The sequence below is a fragment of the Varanus komodoensis genome, unplaced genomic scaffold (assembly GCF_004798865.1).
Source record: "Varanus komodoensis strain SLA01 unplaced genomic scaffold, ASM479886v1 scaffold34_1, whole genome shotgun sequence".
Taxonomy (NCBI): domain Eukaryota; kingdom Metazoa; phylum Chordata; class Lepidosauria; order Squamata; family Varanidae; genus Varanus; species Varanus komodoensis.
The window spans coordinates 1,962,574-1,978,938 of NW_025335854.1; the positions used below are offsets into that span (position 1 = coordinate 1,962,574).

Sequence of the window (16,365 nt, forward strand, 5' to 3'; positions counted from 1 at the left end):
GGCCTTTCCAATAGAGGGCATTTTTGTGAGAGTAGGAGAGAGGAGACATTCCCTCTGGTCTAACTCAAAGCGCAAAGGAAAACGTCTTAGTGAGGTGGGAGACTTACTGAGGGAGGAAGCCCATGGAGGGTCTCTTGCTCAAGCCCCCACCCCATAGCTGGCTTTGCAGACACATGGTTGGTTTTAATTATAGTTCTGTGTTTATTGTAATACACAGTTTGAACCAAGGTGTTATGGTCTCATAGGCACAGAATATCCTACCCAGCTCTGAAGAATATACAACCCGTCCAGCTTCTCAACTAAGACCTTCAACTCTGAAGAATATACCACCAACCTAGCTTCTCAACTGAGACCTTCCCACCCTTTCTTTTTTGATAGAAAGGTAGTATACGTCTTCTTGCCTCTGCAACCTATCAACAGGTTGTACCCATAATACACACAAATTAGCACCCTCATGAATGGCTTTGCTCCACTTTGATTGCTTTTTGGAGGGGGGGAAAGGGAAGAGAGAGATCCCATTTCCATCCAGTGCTGTTGATTGTACCAGTCATTCTTACTATTAAATCTTGTTGTTGCTTAAATTATTGAATGAAATCCATGTTTAATATTTCAGGATTGCCTTGCGGTACAAGAAATCCCTACCAGACACCCTGCAGCAAAAAGCCTGCATAATTGACACATGCTGACTTGGGGACTGAAAGCATGTCTTGAATGGTAAATATTTAAAGAGGGGGAACTCTCCCTCCCTCCTGCCAGCCCTCCTTGGACAGCGTATTCAGCAAACAGCTTAATTTAAAAATGGGAATGGCAGTTTCAGTGTCTGAGTAATTCTCTCTTTCCTATATTTTCAAATGCCTCACCATGTAACATCAAGCCTATCATGACAGGAAAAAATAGACCGCCTTCTTGATTCTCTTAGAATGAAGAATGGAAGTCATCTATTCCAATGCTATAACACAGGAAGAGACGCACCGAGGAGCTGGTTAAAGAACTTGATTCAATTAGAAAGAAAGGAATTAATTACAGAACAGCTAGGTGCAGGTACAAGCAGGGGTATGTTTCTAGGATGCAAATCACAATCAAAATTAAATGAAGTTTTTCATTATTGATATTATTAATTATAATTCTATATTGTTCAATAGCCAATGCTCTCTGGGCAATTCACAACATCAGATGCCATGGGAATACAATAAAATGAGATGACAGAAAAATACCATAAAATGGATCACAAAATTTAAAAGTCCTGTTTAAAACTTTTTTAAAAAGAAAAACTTACTCAAATTAATCACAAGACCTGTTCAGTAGTTGATGTAGTGCTGCAATATGAATAAATTATATTCCAGTCTTAACTAGCACTAAAAAGATATCAAAGTTGGCTCCAGATCTTGATTGAAATATATTAGTCAATGGTGTTTGGAAGAAGAATTCTGTAAGGTATTGTAGGCTAAAGCCATATAGGGCTCTGTAGGTTAAAAGCAGCTCCTTGAATTGCTGATTTTAACCAACAAAGTTTAACCTACAATAGGCAGCCAATGCAAGTGGGCCAGCATTTCTGTCTGGAATGTGTCTGGAACTTCTGGGACCTGTTACTAATCTGATTGCCATATTTTGCAGCTTTAAGTGGATATTTATGGAGCTGGACAATACCAGATTTAGGAATAAGAGATGAAAAATCTGTATGTATGACACTTATAAAAGATTATTATTTGGACACAGTATGTAGTTAATATCCAGTTCCCTAAATATCAGAATTTATATGTCAACATCTTCCATTGCTGGGAATGGAACTCCATAGAATATTGCTTGCATATATTTTGTTCATGCAGAGATGCTAAGGATTTTGGAACCAAATCTGAGCTAAAATACAGAATATAGTTAGTGTGACCACAATATCAGTGGACCTAATAACTGTTCAGCCATTATTGTTGAAGGCAACAAAAACTCTACTTGTCCAGTATTGGGAAAAGGTGAAAATTCCACGATTCACCTCTGGTTTGCTCTTTAGTAAGTTTGACTGAAGGGATGCAGTGGTGCAGTGGGTTAAACTGCTGAGCTGCTGGGTTGGTTGATCGAAAGGTTGACAGTTTGAATCTGCAGACGGGGTGAGCTCCTGCCTCTGTCCCAGCTCCTGCCAACCTTGCAGTTCGAAAGCATACACACGCAAGTAGATGAAAAGGTACCACTTCGGTGGGCAGGTAACGGCGTTCCGTGCACCTCGGTGTTTAGTCATGCCGGCCACATGACCATGGAGACTGTCTGTAGACAAACACTGGCTCCCTCAGCTAGGAAACGGAGATGAGCGCCGCCCCCTAGAGTCAGGCATGGCTGGATTTTAATGTCATGGGGAAACCTTTACCTTTGCCTTTAAGTTTGGCTGACCCATAAGTAATTGTATACATGTAGGCAATGCAGCTATAGGACAAGTTCGCCTGTTTTCCTAAGGCACCTTGAAAATAAGCCGCCATGAGTTGGTTGTCTGCTGGATAACCTACAGTGCTCCCAATGGTTGATTGGACTTGCAGCCTAGCTAGCCAACACCTCTTTCAAAACAGGATGCTCCTCATTCCCAAAGGACATCTGCTGAAAATGTAAGCACACCCAAAGCAAAGCACATTTCCCCCAACCACTTTCAGCTTCTCCCTCTCCCTGCTTGGCACTTTGACTTTTTTCACAGCAGTAAGAAGGACTGAAAAACATACACAAATGTCAGGGCAAAGCAGTAACTTGGAGGAGGACATTGCAGAAATGTAAAGGCTTCTATCGATTGAGAAGGGGTGAGAAGGAATGGTCACAGCACAAATGAGGTTGCAAGGAGTAGCAGAAGGGTCTGCTGCCCCAGCCAGGAAGATCTCTAGGTGTTCCTTGCAACCAGTTGTCCTGCTGGATTTGGATGACATGAGAAACCACCATGGGTATCAACGATCCCAAAATAAGTCATGGTTTCTCATAGTGCTTTGTGAAAAATTAGCCACCCAGCGGAAACTGTACTGGTGCTATGACAACTTACCATGGGTGATCACCCATGATGGGTTATGTCATAGGAACCAGGTCATAGGCAAGTTCTCTTGTGACTTCTCAAGAAGATTCCCATCACTCTGAGACTGTGATTGTCTCACTTAAATGGGCTTGGGCAGGTTTTGGTACATAAACACACAGATGCTTGAAGTAACGAACACTGAACCCTTTGATTATCTTTCTCCCCTCCTTGTAATTTTATGTGAGCAATAATCCACAACTCAAAGAGTCAAATTAGAAAAACCAGGGTTGCTGGTGACATGGATTTAGATGCAATTGCAAGCAGATGCACGCAGCTTCCAGTGCAATCCATGCACAACTACTCCGAAATGTCTGTCTGCTCACAGGAATATGTGTATATGCAGCCTTGTTTGCTTTTACTTATGTCTTTGCATATGAGTGCATATGTTCCTTGCTTGCTTTTATTGAAGACTTTTATTGCTGTTTTAAATATCATTTGAAGTCGTCTTTCCTGCCAGGGATTCTGTTTTTGTTTTCAAGGTGTGTTGCACTGCTTCGCCTTTCCCTGCATAAGCTGTTTTGTGGAGGAATTGTAGTCCAGAGCACATGTCTGGACTTAATATGCAGGGATTGTTCAAACCTCCTTGGATTGTCCATGGTGCGCGCTCTCTCTCTCTCGCTCTGTGTGTGTGTGTCTGTGTGTGTGTGTGTGTGTGCGCGCGCGTGCGATTGTGTGTGGGAAGGGTGGAGTTTTGTTAACTGCCCAGAAAACCTCAGCTATTGGACAGCACAAAAATGAAATAAATGCATACATACATTAGAACCTGTGGCTATGCTTCTTCCTGAGTAAGCCAGTCATACCTTAGGGTAGACATGTCTAAGATGGATTTCTATTAAATACTATCTGCACAGCTTTTTGCTGTTGTTTTGCAGGAGATACAGACAGAAGGATCTGTGTGTATAGACATGCATATTTGGATGCTCAGAATCTGTTGGTCATCCTTACTAGTCTTTGTTTTTGTGTGTGGATCTGGGGTTATTCTCCTCTTCTTCTTCCTTTTCCTGCTATCTCTGTATACCTTTTTGCAGTGGGTCACTCCTTGCTTCCCAAGGCTGATTTTCTGTGTGGCTCTGCTAATACTATCCTTTTATGATCCTTACCATGATGCTTTTGTGTGACTGTGTGGATTCTCTGGTGTCTCTCATTTGTGATCTTGAAGTGGTGGGGATACTCCCGTTTGTTTGGATACTGTGCAATGACTTGTTGAAGGCGAAACAGAACCGTGCTGGCTCAAATGAATGTTTTCTGGAGTATTCTACTGATCAGCCCTTTGCCTCTTGTGACCCTTGGGCTGGCACTCTGGATCTCTTGAGTACTCAGCACCAACCCTGGAAGGAAAGCTATAGGGCTTTCTGTTATTTGTTTATGGGGTATCTATTGTTATGCATTCTGTTTCCAAACTTCATGGGACAGTGCCTGCCATTATGTAGACAAGACAGCAGTGCTCACACACAAGAGAGAGGTATTAACAAATTCAGGGGAACTCCAAGGATTGCAGATGTGACAAGAGTCTTGGGGGGGGGGGAACTCAAGTGGGGGTGTACTTTAAAACAGCCCATATGGGCTCAAAATGAAATTGCATGTGGAGGAAGGGCCTTGACGAAAAAAGACCTGGCAATCAGGCTGGAGTGGGTGGATGGGAAAGTGTTGAAGAAGGGAGAAGGAAATGCAGCTGAGGACGAAATTGATGAGTGATGCCCATCTGGGACAAGATGAAGTTCCAGCTTCAGCTCAAGTTGCAGGTGTAAATACCTCTCCAGATTGAGAGGTAAGATTGAACACTAGCCATTCCCTTGTATTATAAGAACTTTCCAATAATACAAGAGAATGGCTAGTGTTCAATCTTATGAAGAGGGAGAATACAGCAAACTGGGGGGGGGGGGGCTTTCCTTATAAAGATAGAGGAGCAAAGAAAGAGTGTCATTTCCACCTTCCATATGTGTGAAAACTGGGATGGCTCCCTTTCCCCTTCAAAGGTCCCCCCCCCCCCCACAGACACACACTTTTTTCTGGTCTTGTTCCCCAAGGGGGGCTTTCTTTTGTAGCTCAGCTCTAGGAAGCTGATGAAATCAGTGGAAGTGGTGAGTAAAGTGTTCAGGCAGGCCTGGATCCCTCTAAAAGGCAGAATTAGAGTCTCAACAGGACAGCAGTCAGACAGCAGATAGTCACATGCACTCCTAACCTACCTGGGATTTTATTTTTGATCCCCTGTAAAACTGTTTTCATGTTTCAAAGAATAAAGATGCACTGCTTGAATGTTACACCTCTCATTTGTATTTTGAAAGCAATACGTAATCATATATAGTTGTTCTAAAAACGTTTATACCTGAGTGCATGTGCTCCACCTGGCCTTTATTGCTTAATGACAACAACCAGATTTGTTCAGTATCTGACCAGTCTTGATGCCCAGATGACCATCTGGAAGGCAGAATAGACCTGAGAATAAACATGCTGTTGGCTATCCTTGCAATGAGTGAAACGAAAAGCTTCCAGATTAGATCATCGGCATGTGCAACTGGTTCTCTGGGAAGATCCCTAATGTGATGGTGCTCCTCAGCTGGTGTGAAGATGTTCCCAAAGCAGTAGAGTCCAAAAGAAGGTTCCATAGTTTACAGCCAGATGGCAAAATCTGGCTGGGCATCTTTGAACTCATTGAAAGTAAAAGAACGTGATCTCCTTCTAAGCGCAGAACAACCAAGCGGTCGGCCATGGAGCAGGTCACTGTAAAGGTTGGACTTCAGGAAACGTGGGAAACAGTCTTGCTCCATCAGGGCATAGATCTTGGACTGTGCAGCATCAAAAATGTTGAGCGTTGGGTGACTCATGTTCTGACTGATGCAGGTTTTGGTGTTAAAGTCAAGGTTGACCTAGAGAAAGAAAAAGGGAGGAAACAAAGTTTATTGGTAATGTTTCTCAGATGTTCTGCATAATGTGTAGTTGTTTTATGCTACAAATGCTTTTTGGAGACAGGCAGCATGACCAAATAGGTATAGTGTAATTTTTCAGGCCAGACCAGAATGACTTTTGTCACTAGATTTTTGAAAAAAATTTCAACTTATGAAAATGGGTTGGTGGGCGATTTTCTACCAACTTCATCGAAGTAGGTGAAATTTTGCTGAAATTTCAGGTGATACAGACACTTATTTAGCTTTTAATACTAGGGGATTTCCTACCTCCTCACCTTAAAAAGCGCCCAAAGATGCACCATTCCTAATCATACACAGCTCTCTTTGCAGCATTCAATGGGCTGCACTTCCTGCCAGGTCTGAGAATGTTATGATCCGGTCATTCCTGATGCATTCCAGGAAGCATGGGAGGCTGCAAGCTGCAGAGAAAGCTGCACACCACTTTCTGCTGGTTGGACTTTCAAGAATGCCTTGGGAATGACATGGTGTGCTGTGACATAGTGTTGTGCCCAAACATTCTAGGAAGCATGATCACTAGGAAGCGATGGAGAAAATCCCACATTGTCATGACTGGTGCTGGACTTTTTACAGAAGAAAAACAAGGGAAGAAAAATAATCCCTTGGCTACCCAAAGTAGGTGGCATGCTCCTTGAAATTTCAGAGAACCTTTTATTTCCTTTCCTCCATGGTGGAGTTACTTTCCAATCCCCTTTACACCCAAACAGTTCATCAAAAATGTTTTTAGTCCAGTACTAGACGTTCTGCACATGGACAATTACATTTTCACTTTAAACAGTTGATACTTGCACCATTGGATGATGGCTACTTATAGTCCTGTAAAATGGAATTTTTGGAGTGTCTGCTATACTCTGGTTGTAGGTCATTTCACTGGGGAAATCATGATGGTTACAGTGGAATGTAAGGATGGAAGTAGTCTCTTTGAGATGCAAGTATACAGGTCCTCGTTCCTCCACACTCTATCTGATGTATCAACAAGCATTTTATTTGGGAAATGTAAGTGAGAACCTAGATAGATCAAGTGTGTGGCGTTGTTTACATGTGATATATTACTAATGCTATCCTTAATGCTGCCTTTTGGAACAAATCTGCAATCAATCTTTTTTTAGTTGCTTAAAGTATTATGATCATAACTCTGAAGCCTGTTTTTAAATTGGTGATTTGTTTTGTTCATTTGGCTTATTATGTGAAATCTTGCCAATGGAATAGTGGTAGTAATTGCACCTATAATTATTGGTTTAGCAGCGTGATGAAGAATAATTCTAACATGCTAGCATCAGATCTGTCAGATGAAGTTCTTGGATTGAGAAAGAATATTTCTAGTGGTTGTTGATTCTGTTGCAGTAGGATCTGCTATATAATTTTCATTACAAGTTTTGAGACAATGGGCACAATCCAGTTTAAGCCATGTTTTCTCAGAAATATGCCTCGCTTTGTTCAACAGGGCATTTTCCCAGCAGGTTGAAAGACATTTTAGGCCTGTGTTTATCAAAATCAGATACTGTGGCTAGGAACAATGTCAGTGTACCTCTTTTGGAGCCTCTCTTTCGATGAACGTCTCATAAATTTTCTTTGCTTTCATTGAAAGTTGAGAAGCACCTTTGCTTTTCTTGTAATCTTCACATGCCATCCAAAACTCAATGTTTTCTTCACTGAATTCGCTTCTTAGGAACCTTGTGAATGCATCTAATCCACCTATTTTGAAAAACCAAAACCAAGACAACTTTATTAAGTTCACTCAACAATAATACAAAATAACATTGTGCTGTGATCGCAAGGTGAACATAACAATTTTCAAATTTCCTTTCAGCAACATCACATTACTGAAAGTTTTTCAGAGCATTCATTTTTGCTTCCCCTGTCCCCTTTTGTTTTTAAATTAACTTGAGTAGCAACACCTTCAGTTCTCGTTGGTTAAATGACACGAGAAAGCATTGGATGAAATTTCCAAGAGAGGCTCTTCATTTTGAAAAGCTACCTTGAAGAAGAAGAAGAAGAAGAAGCAATCACAGCTTTGCTTAATGAAAATAGTATGTGCCTGGTATCCTTTCCAATGTGAGATTGTTTGAGCAAGAGATAAATTGATCAGTCTATTTCTGGTCTATATTGTCATTATCAATATGTTGCATTTATACCCCCACCCCCCAGGTGGTTTCATGGGTTTCCTCCACTCTACTTGTATTCTCAAAGCAACAACCCTGTAAGTTAGGTTAGGCTGAGACCCCATAATGATCCCAAAATCACTCGATCAAGCTTCCTGATTGAAGAATGAACCCAGATCTTCAATGCTCCCAATCCAGCTCTCTAACTACAGTGGTTCATATTCATTTGACATTCATAAATGTGTTCAGTCTGGTTTCTGGAAGAATCTGTAATTTAAAAGAAATCTCACATGAACATTCATATTTAATTCTGTGTGTGTGTGTGTGTGTGTGTGTGTGTGTGTGCATGTGTTCAGAAGCACACAGTTCCAAACTTTTCCCTGCAAAAGGATGAATTCACATTCCTGTATGGATTCTGGTGTATTTTTGAGTCAAGAACTGCATTGCAAAATTCAGAAATCCAAATCATCGCTTTTTTGCCTGCGTATGAGCCTGGGAAGTGTGAATTGGATCCATGCATTTCAAAATATGGCCTAGCAAAATCTTTAGGCATCCGTATTTTGGATCATGTCATTTCAGAATGCACCATAAAGGTTCACATGAAGGAATAATCCCTGAGGGGAAAGGGGAAATTTTGAGTCAAGCGTGACAGGTAGAAATGGTCTCGACCTTCCTTCCTCCCTGAGAGAAGATTTTTATGTGGACAGAAGTTTGCTTTATGCTGAGGAACATTTGATTTTCTGGACCAACTGCTACTTGAAGTGGTGCAGCTCAGACACAAACCTGCAACATTGATGTATGTCAGTAAGTGTGTTCTTTTTTGATTGCCTATTATTGGCAAAACATTGAAATTGGAGGTAAAATTGAAAAGAAAAAACCCCCTCATGCTTTTCCCTCTCTTGTAGAGTAAGAAGTGAAATGTTGATGGCATGGCAGGAAAGTTCATTTCTATTTTGGCCCCTAAGAAACACTAGTCAATTCTAGTTCTGTGGGAACATTCTGAAATTTAAATTATGTTGGCAAGGTGTCCTGCTTCACAGAGGGCAGTCCTTTGTTTTGGGGAGCTGACAGGGGGCAGCTTCTTAACTTGAAGTGGGATCCAGTCCAAATCTGGTTAATGTGAAAGAATCCAAAGGAGGCAGAGGATCAGGGACATTGAAATTAATCATCAATAGTCAAAACCTGGCTGACAGGAATCTGACTTGCCACACACATCCTCTAGTCCATCTTCTCCACTACTGTTGCTCCTGCAATGTGCACCGAGTTGTTTCCAACTCATGGTGGCCCTATGAATAAAAACACTCCAGAACATCTTATCCATGATGGCCCTGCTCAGCTCCTATAAATTCAAGGCTGTGGCTTCCTTAGGGATCCAGTCCATCTCATATTTGGTCTTCTTTTTCTTCTTCTGCTTCCAACTTTCTGTAGCACAATTGTCTTCTCCAGCGAGTCTTGTCTTCTCACCTCAGTTTTGTCATTTTTGCTTCTAGGGAAAGTTCTGGTTTGATTTGATCTAGGACCCATTGTCTGTCTGTCAGGGTATCTTCTCCATCACCATGTTTTGAATGTATCCATTTTTCCCCTGACAGCTTTCTTCATTCTCCAGCTTTTACACCCATGCATAGTGACTGGGAATACAGTAGTGTGGAGGATCTTGGTGATGGTCTCCAGTGAAATATCTGAACACTTGGTGACTTTTTAGGCAAGCAGAAAGCGGAGATGGGTAAAGGAGAGATATAGTCTACTGGTTCTTGATGTCACACTGGCCTTTTCTTTTACTGAGTCTTTTCCTTGCCACAATTCCTAAGAATTTACAATCTTTTGAAAGTTCTCTCCCAGATAAAAGATTGCAGGTTTCAACATATAACTGTTTACAATCCATTATATAGCACATAGAATGCATGTTTCACTTTACCCTCAACTGTACAAAAGACCTCTCTTTCATCTTTGGACAACATGGCCTACAGAACTATTCTCTCCACTAGAGAAATTCAGTCACTTCTCAGTTTTCTCAGGTGCATTTTCTGATCAAAACGCAAGACCAATTCTCATGAAGCCATTCATTTATCATTGGAAGTTGAACTTAATAGACTTCTTCACTTTACATACCATTAGTCCATGACCATAGAAGAATAATCATAATGAGACACTTCAGCATGAAAAAGTTTTAAGGCCACTTGTAGAAATGAAAAGAAATGGGACAAAACTTTAATGAAACATACATCTAGGTTAAAACACAGACACTAACCTTTCTGGGAAATCAGCTTGTCAAAAGATTCGCCCCACTTCTTCACAGTTTCAGGGGAGACACTGCACCAGACCAACAAAATTTAAAAAAAAAAATCATGTGTTATGCATATTTTTGAGGTGTCTGAACACATGTTACTTCCTATGGTTCTCAGTTTATCATCCTTCAAAGGGTGTTGAATGAAATTTCTTTATAAAAGAATACTCTTCCCTTTGTGCCTTTGAAAACAGCTGGTCTAATTTGGCCGGCTTTTTCTTACTGAAGCATGCAAGAGTTTTTTCTGCTGTCACTTCCTCCACTCCCATGCACACACAATAATTGCAAAGGAGCAATGCCCCTTAGGCATTCTTCTTGTATCCCATGGTCTTGAAAAGACCAACCAACCTGATCCTAGACAGGATCAGCTGTCGAAAGATCAGCTGTTCTTTTTGAGGAAATGCTGAAAACACAAGCGCTTGGGAACTGCTTGCACAGAGATGCGGTATCAAGTACAGCATGCTCAGGACTTGGGTGACCACATGCTATTTTTAACAGCATACAGGAAGCTCGATGGTATATGGAAACAAAGATGTGAAAGCAATGCTGTTCTAACCATATTAACACATGCGGCCGGTTGCTTTGTTTACAGCAGCAGAACATTTTTTTTCCCAATGTCATGCTATCTTTGAAGCACTGGATTCTTCTGTATGTGGTGGGTGTAGAAGGAAAGAGGGTTATTTTTATCAAGTATATTGTGAAATCATCTTTATGGATGTCTGATATTGTGGTTCACAGGACGGCAAGTAGACAAATCTTATTCCTCCTTCCAGCTAAAAAAAGTTTTAATTTTAATGACTTTTAGGAATATTCACTTGATTGCATTTTAGGTAGCTGTTGCAGTGTTTAAGATCTATTGGTATATGGAACTTCCTAGAGTGCTGTCTGCAAAAGCGAGATCCTCAAGGAGTAAATAATATAAATATGGACATTTCTGGCAGAAGATAATAGAGAGACGATAGGAGAGAAACAAGAACATAGACAGCCCAATAACCCACACTCATAGACTGGGTGTGATTTGTTGTTGAACCATGGTTTGTTGTTTCACTGAAGGTTATTGTGTTGTCTGAACCCAGCTACACTGACAAGCCATAACCATGAACAACCCAGGAAGAAAATTCATGGTTTGCTGTTGGGTTCTGAACTGTGGGCTGTTCACCATGGCTTGATATCGTGCCTGGGTTCAGACAGCATGTTTCAACAACAATTCACAGTTCCATGACAACTCACACTCAAGCCACTGTGTTGTCTGAACCTAGTCACAGAAAATAAATGGCAAGGCAGGGACGGGTTCAGAGGACTCTTAAAGATCTGGAGGACTAAAATGATCAAGTTGTTGGAGCAACTACCTTATGAGAAAAGTTACAATGCCTGGAAATGTTTAGTTCAGAAAAAGTTGATGGTGGGGAGACAAGATAGAGGAAGAAATTGCGTGAGGTCCAGAGAAAATCAACAAGGAGACAATTTTTCACCTTGTCTTACTGCTGGGATTCAAGGGCATCCCAAGGAGCAGGTTTGTGGGAGATTTGGGACAAATAAAAGAAAGTGTTTCTTCACACAGCACGTAGTTAATCTCTGTAGTTTTCTTCCTCAGTGATGGCACCACCCTGAACAGCCTTAAAAGGGGATTAGTCAGTTTCACAAGGATAAGGCAACCCAAGGCGACTATGTATATATGGAAAAGGATTTTAATCCCAGTCCTTGGCCAAAACTGCTCCCAGAGTGGCAGTTCCAACAGGTGGCAAAAAAGAGGGGCCCCCTCTGCATTCTTACATGACAGACAAGGAAAGAGGGATGGGGAAGGATGAGGAAAAATAAGTAAACTCTCAGCAGGGCTGGTAGAATGGTCCTGTGTGGGAGGGGAGGGGAGCAGTGGGGGACTGGGAGCTGGTGCCCAACCGCAGCAGACACTGATGTTTCCTTTGCCTGACATGCTTCCTACTTCCCTCCCAGTGGTTATGATAGCTGCTAGTCTTTAAATGATCTTATTCTGACTGCAGGCCTGAACTTACAGAAAAAGCTCTTTTTATATCTAGGGCTTGTGCTTAGAAGTTGGCCATGCCATCCATGAATGGTATCCTGCCAGCCTAACACAATCCAGACTACATCAATTTTCTAAACACAAAGCATGACACAATAGTACTAACAGTTCTCTGCTCTGCATGTGTTACCACATGTAAAACACATTTTGCAGCACGAACATGATCAAAAATAAAATAAACATAAACATAATAAACATGATGATGATGAGGATGAGGAGGAGTCAGTTTTGTTGCTGGGGAACACTGAGGCTGAAACTAGTCCCAGTGTATACATAGCTGTGAACATAAACTTTTACAAAACAGATTGTGCTGAGCATATAACTCAGGGGAGTGAGCCAAGACACAGAGAAGAGAGAGGGCTGTTAGTTAATTGACGATATTGCAACTATCCACTAAAGCAAAGATAAAAGAAGCAGGCAAAACCTAAAAGTGAGGTAAGGGCTTCTCAATGAAACCTTGAAACTGTCCCCAGCCCACCTACATTTTGGAAACAAGGGCATCCACTTTTGGCTCCCCTGGGTGGGAGCAGGCCCGTTAAGCCAGTGCTATGAGGTGGCCAACTGGCGTTCTTCTTTTTAACTGGGAAAAAATATCATACTACTCCTCTGTATCTCTGCATCCTCCCACAAAGAAACAAATAGCCCATTACGCCTCACTATTGGAGTCTTCATGATATACATTTCATGTCATACCCACAAGAGAAGAGAAAATCATTCCAGAAGGAGCAGTGGCCAGGACACGAGGTGGAAATGCTCAGATGATGTTAAGAGCACCCTTGACCATCCTAAACTGCTTGCCAAGCACCAAGCCCCCTCTGGACTTTTTAATTGAAATGTCTACTCACTTGTAAAAGAACACCATGTGCCTGATGGAGGAGGCCCAGGATGGGTCATCAAGGGCCTGGGAAGACAATGGGTAATTCGGGATGGGGCTTGGTGCTCCTTTGGTGAGTAAAGTGTAGCTACCTTATAACTGGGGTGAAGAACCTCAGTTCTGAGCGCCAAAGAGAGCCAGTGTGGTGTCGTGGTTAAGAGCATGGGACTGGGACTCAGACGATCTGGGTTCTAGTCCCCACTCAGTCAGCTGGGTGACTTTGGGCCAGTCACAGACTCTCAGCCCAACCTACCTCACAGGGTTGTTGTTGTGGGGATAAGATGGAGGAGGAGATGTAAGCTGCCTTGAGCCCTTTGTAGGAAAAGGGCAGGATATAAATCAAAAAATGAATGAATGAATGAATAAATAAATAAAAAACATGACCGTATTCAAGTCCAGCTCTGGCCCTCTGGGCTGGACCATTTCCTTCAGACAGTTCTCATTAGATGGCTTCCCACTATTTGGCCAGGACACCATTCTAAGCAATGGGAAACCCTCTTACAAGGCCTAGCTACTTGTAAGAGCATTAAGCTAAGACAGGCTGGAACATTTTAACTGCTTCTGTCTTTGGCTCAGCTCACTGAGTGTGACACCCAAGAATTTCTCTGGCCCTTGAGTTGACGGCTCTTGGGTTGACGGTTGCTCAATGTCCCTGCACGGGGTATTTGCCTTGAATACCGCTGGGTTTGGGGGCATGTACCCTTGGAACATACCCAGCTCTTCTTTGTCACCTTGTTTTCAGATGTTTTGCTTACTCACTTCTCACCAATTGACTTCTGCTTCAGCCCCTGGGTTTCCCTTCCTTTCCTTTTTGTTTTCATCCTGAATGAAACATTGATACTAGTGCATAGCTAGTAATATTTGGCCTTATGTTGACATCAGTGAGAGCAGACACATCCGTTTCTGGCTTCTCTACCTTACTGCCCTAAGTCTGCATGCGTTCATATTTTCTCGGACCTTTGACCCTCTCGCAACTGCATGAAAGTGCTCGTAGGATGGTAGGGTTGCATTATTCAAAAGGTGACCACATTCCCAGCTTGGCTCAGCTGTATCCCTGCATCACAGTAACGCAGGGAAAGCAAGGACTATCACAGATGTTTGGTTCAGTGAGAAATGAAAGTCTGACCTGAGAGAGATAACAACACAGTTTTGAAAGAGGCCAAGAAAAGGAGAATTAAACTGCACTAGAAAACTGCAATGGCACTATCGCTTTTAATAGGCAAGTTGCAACTCTAGAGGTGTTTCAGATCTTTTTCCTGGGATTTTGTTTTTAAACAGTGCTCACCTTGAAGCCATTGTCAATTTCTCAAATTTGTCAAGATCAACACTTGGGTGCAACAACGGCTTTTGCAGGAGACTCAGTCGGTTCCTCTTTTCTTCAGTCCTAGGAGAGAATTTAAGCCACTGCTCATCACCATTCTACATAGCATTGCTGCAAAAGCTTCTTGAAGACCTTCCTTTCTACCAGTGCATAACATCTCTGAAAAGCTGATCATTTCCCCCTCACATGTGATGGTGCTAATGCTGATGTTATTTCTCCCACGTTTGCTGTAGAGAATAATGAATTTCTCACTTATACCTTTGCATACATTTACATACCGAATCATTTGCAAAGGGTAAATGAAAGTCTTTTCATTTTGACATTCTTTCACATTGAGTTTGTAGGCCAGAGATGGGAAAGACATTAATCTTAGCAAGCTCAAAGAAAGGGTCAAATTCTTGTGGTGCTGTTTTGTTTACCAATAGAAAAAATTAGAAATGCGTCATGAATCCCAGTGGTTAAAAGTAGTTTCTTGGTTTGGAGATGTTAAAGTAGACTTGTAACTTCCACCTAAAAGAAGTCTGCTTAGAGAGTCCTCAGATTAAGTTAAGGTGGAATATACATTGAATCAATAAATGATAAAAGAACCATACTGCTTCTCTTCTTACTTACTCGCCCACAATCCATAATGTCTCGAGGGGAAAAGCTTGTCTCCTTCATAGCTGCCACTCTAAGTGGGAGAACATCAGACCTTATGGGAGGCATACGTTACTGCAAAGGAAGGCAATTCCCTTCCGTTCTCAGCTGAGCCCTAGACCACAAGTTAGGGACACCTGAAGCATGGTCTTACATCATTGCTTAGATATTTTGCCCTTTTTTCATATGTAAGAACAAACAACCAAATAACGAGCCTTGCAAAGCATTCCCCCTCCAGAGCTTACCTGATTTTCGTTTCTGGCTTCGTCCCCTCTTTATTCATGGATTTCATGATTTTGCACAATGATTTCACCTTCGAAGTATTCAGCTGAGGAGATAAAAGCAGTGGAAGCTCCATTTTCTTTTCTTTTCTTTTCTTTTCTTTTCTTTTCTTTTCTTTTCTTTTCTTTACTTGACAGTCTCTGTTTGACTGACGTTCTCTCTTCCCTTTCTTCAGCTGCGCAAAATACACACTCAAACTCTGGTTTCCTATAAGTAGTTCCTCTCCCAGCCGAAGCTCGACTTAGCATTGGTTAAAGGCCAGCCGTGTTGAAGGGAAGAAGGGTTTTTCCCATTGGCCCAGCTAAAGTGGCAACTATGTTCAGTCTTTCAGAGAAGTCGTCTTTCAGCAGTCTTTTTTTTTTTAAGTGAGATTAGTAAGAGGCTGACGTTTTGCAAGTCATAACGATAAACAAGGCTTTCTCATAGATGTAGCTTGTGGTTAAGGCATGTGGCACATGATCTTTCATCAAACACAGCATGGCATTTGATATTATATACTGGAAACAAACAAGCCAGAACAGCAAAATGGAGTCACAGAACTGGAAAACAGAGGAAAATTGTATTATTTTGTATTTATTGATATTCTATTTTTTTTCTTACCAAAGCTCAGAGGGACTTACATGGACTGTCAGTGGTCCTCCTTTCATCTGTCAATGAGGATTATACCTTCTTAGCTTCAGCAATGCTACAGCTTCAAAGTCTCTTTGATTTTGAAGCCAGACCTTTCTCCAAACATCTTTTCTGTGCACAAGGATCCTATGGAGTAGGTTAGGCTAAAGGAGAGGAGAGAATAGCTGGCTCTCAGCCAGTGAGCTTTTTGGTAAATGGGGGGTATGAATCATATTTCTCCAGAACCCTGTTCCA

At 41.7% G+C, this 16,365-nt stretch overlaps 1 protein-coding gene across 1 annotated transcript; it reads right to left on the reverse strand.

Annotated features, from left to right (window-relative positions):
* Positions 1 to 5,288: 5,288 nt before the first annotated feature.
* On the reverse strand, positions 5,289 to 15,860 carry LOC123027922 (regulator of G-protein signaling 18-like). The gene is made up of 6 exons (XM_044439277.1): positions 15,630 to 15,860; positions 15,465 to 15,594; positions 14,548 to 14,646; positions 10,312 to 10,373; positions 7,490 to 7,656; positions 5,289 to 5,904 (listed from the first exon to the last, which is right to left on the reverse strand). Exons 2-6 carry the CDS (start codon positions 15,575 to 15,577, stop codon positions 5,647 to 5,649), a joined length of 699 nt encoding a protein of 232 aa, XP_044295212.1. The 5' UTR covers positions 15,578 to 15,594; positions 15,630 to 15,860; the 3' UTR covers positions 5,289 to 5,646.
* Positions 15,861 to 16,365: the final 505 nt, after the last annotated feature.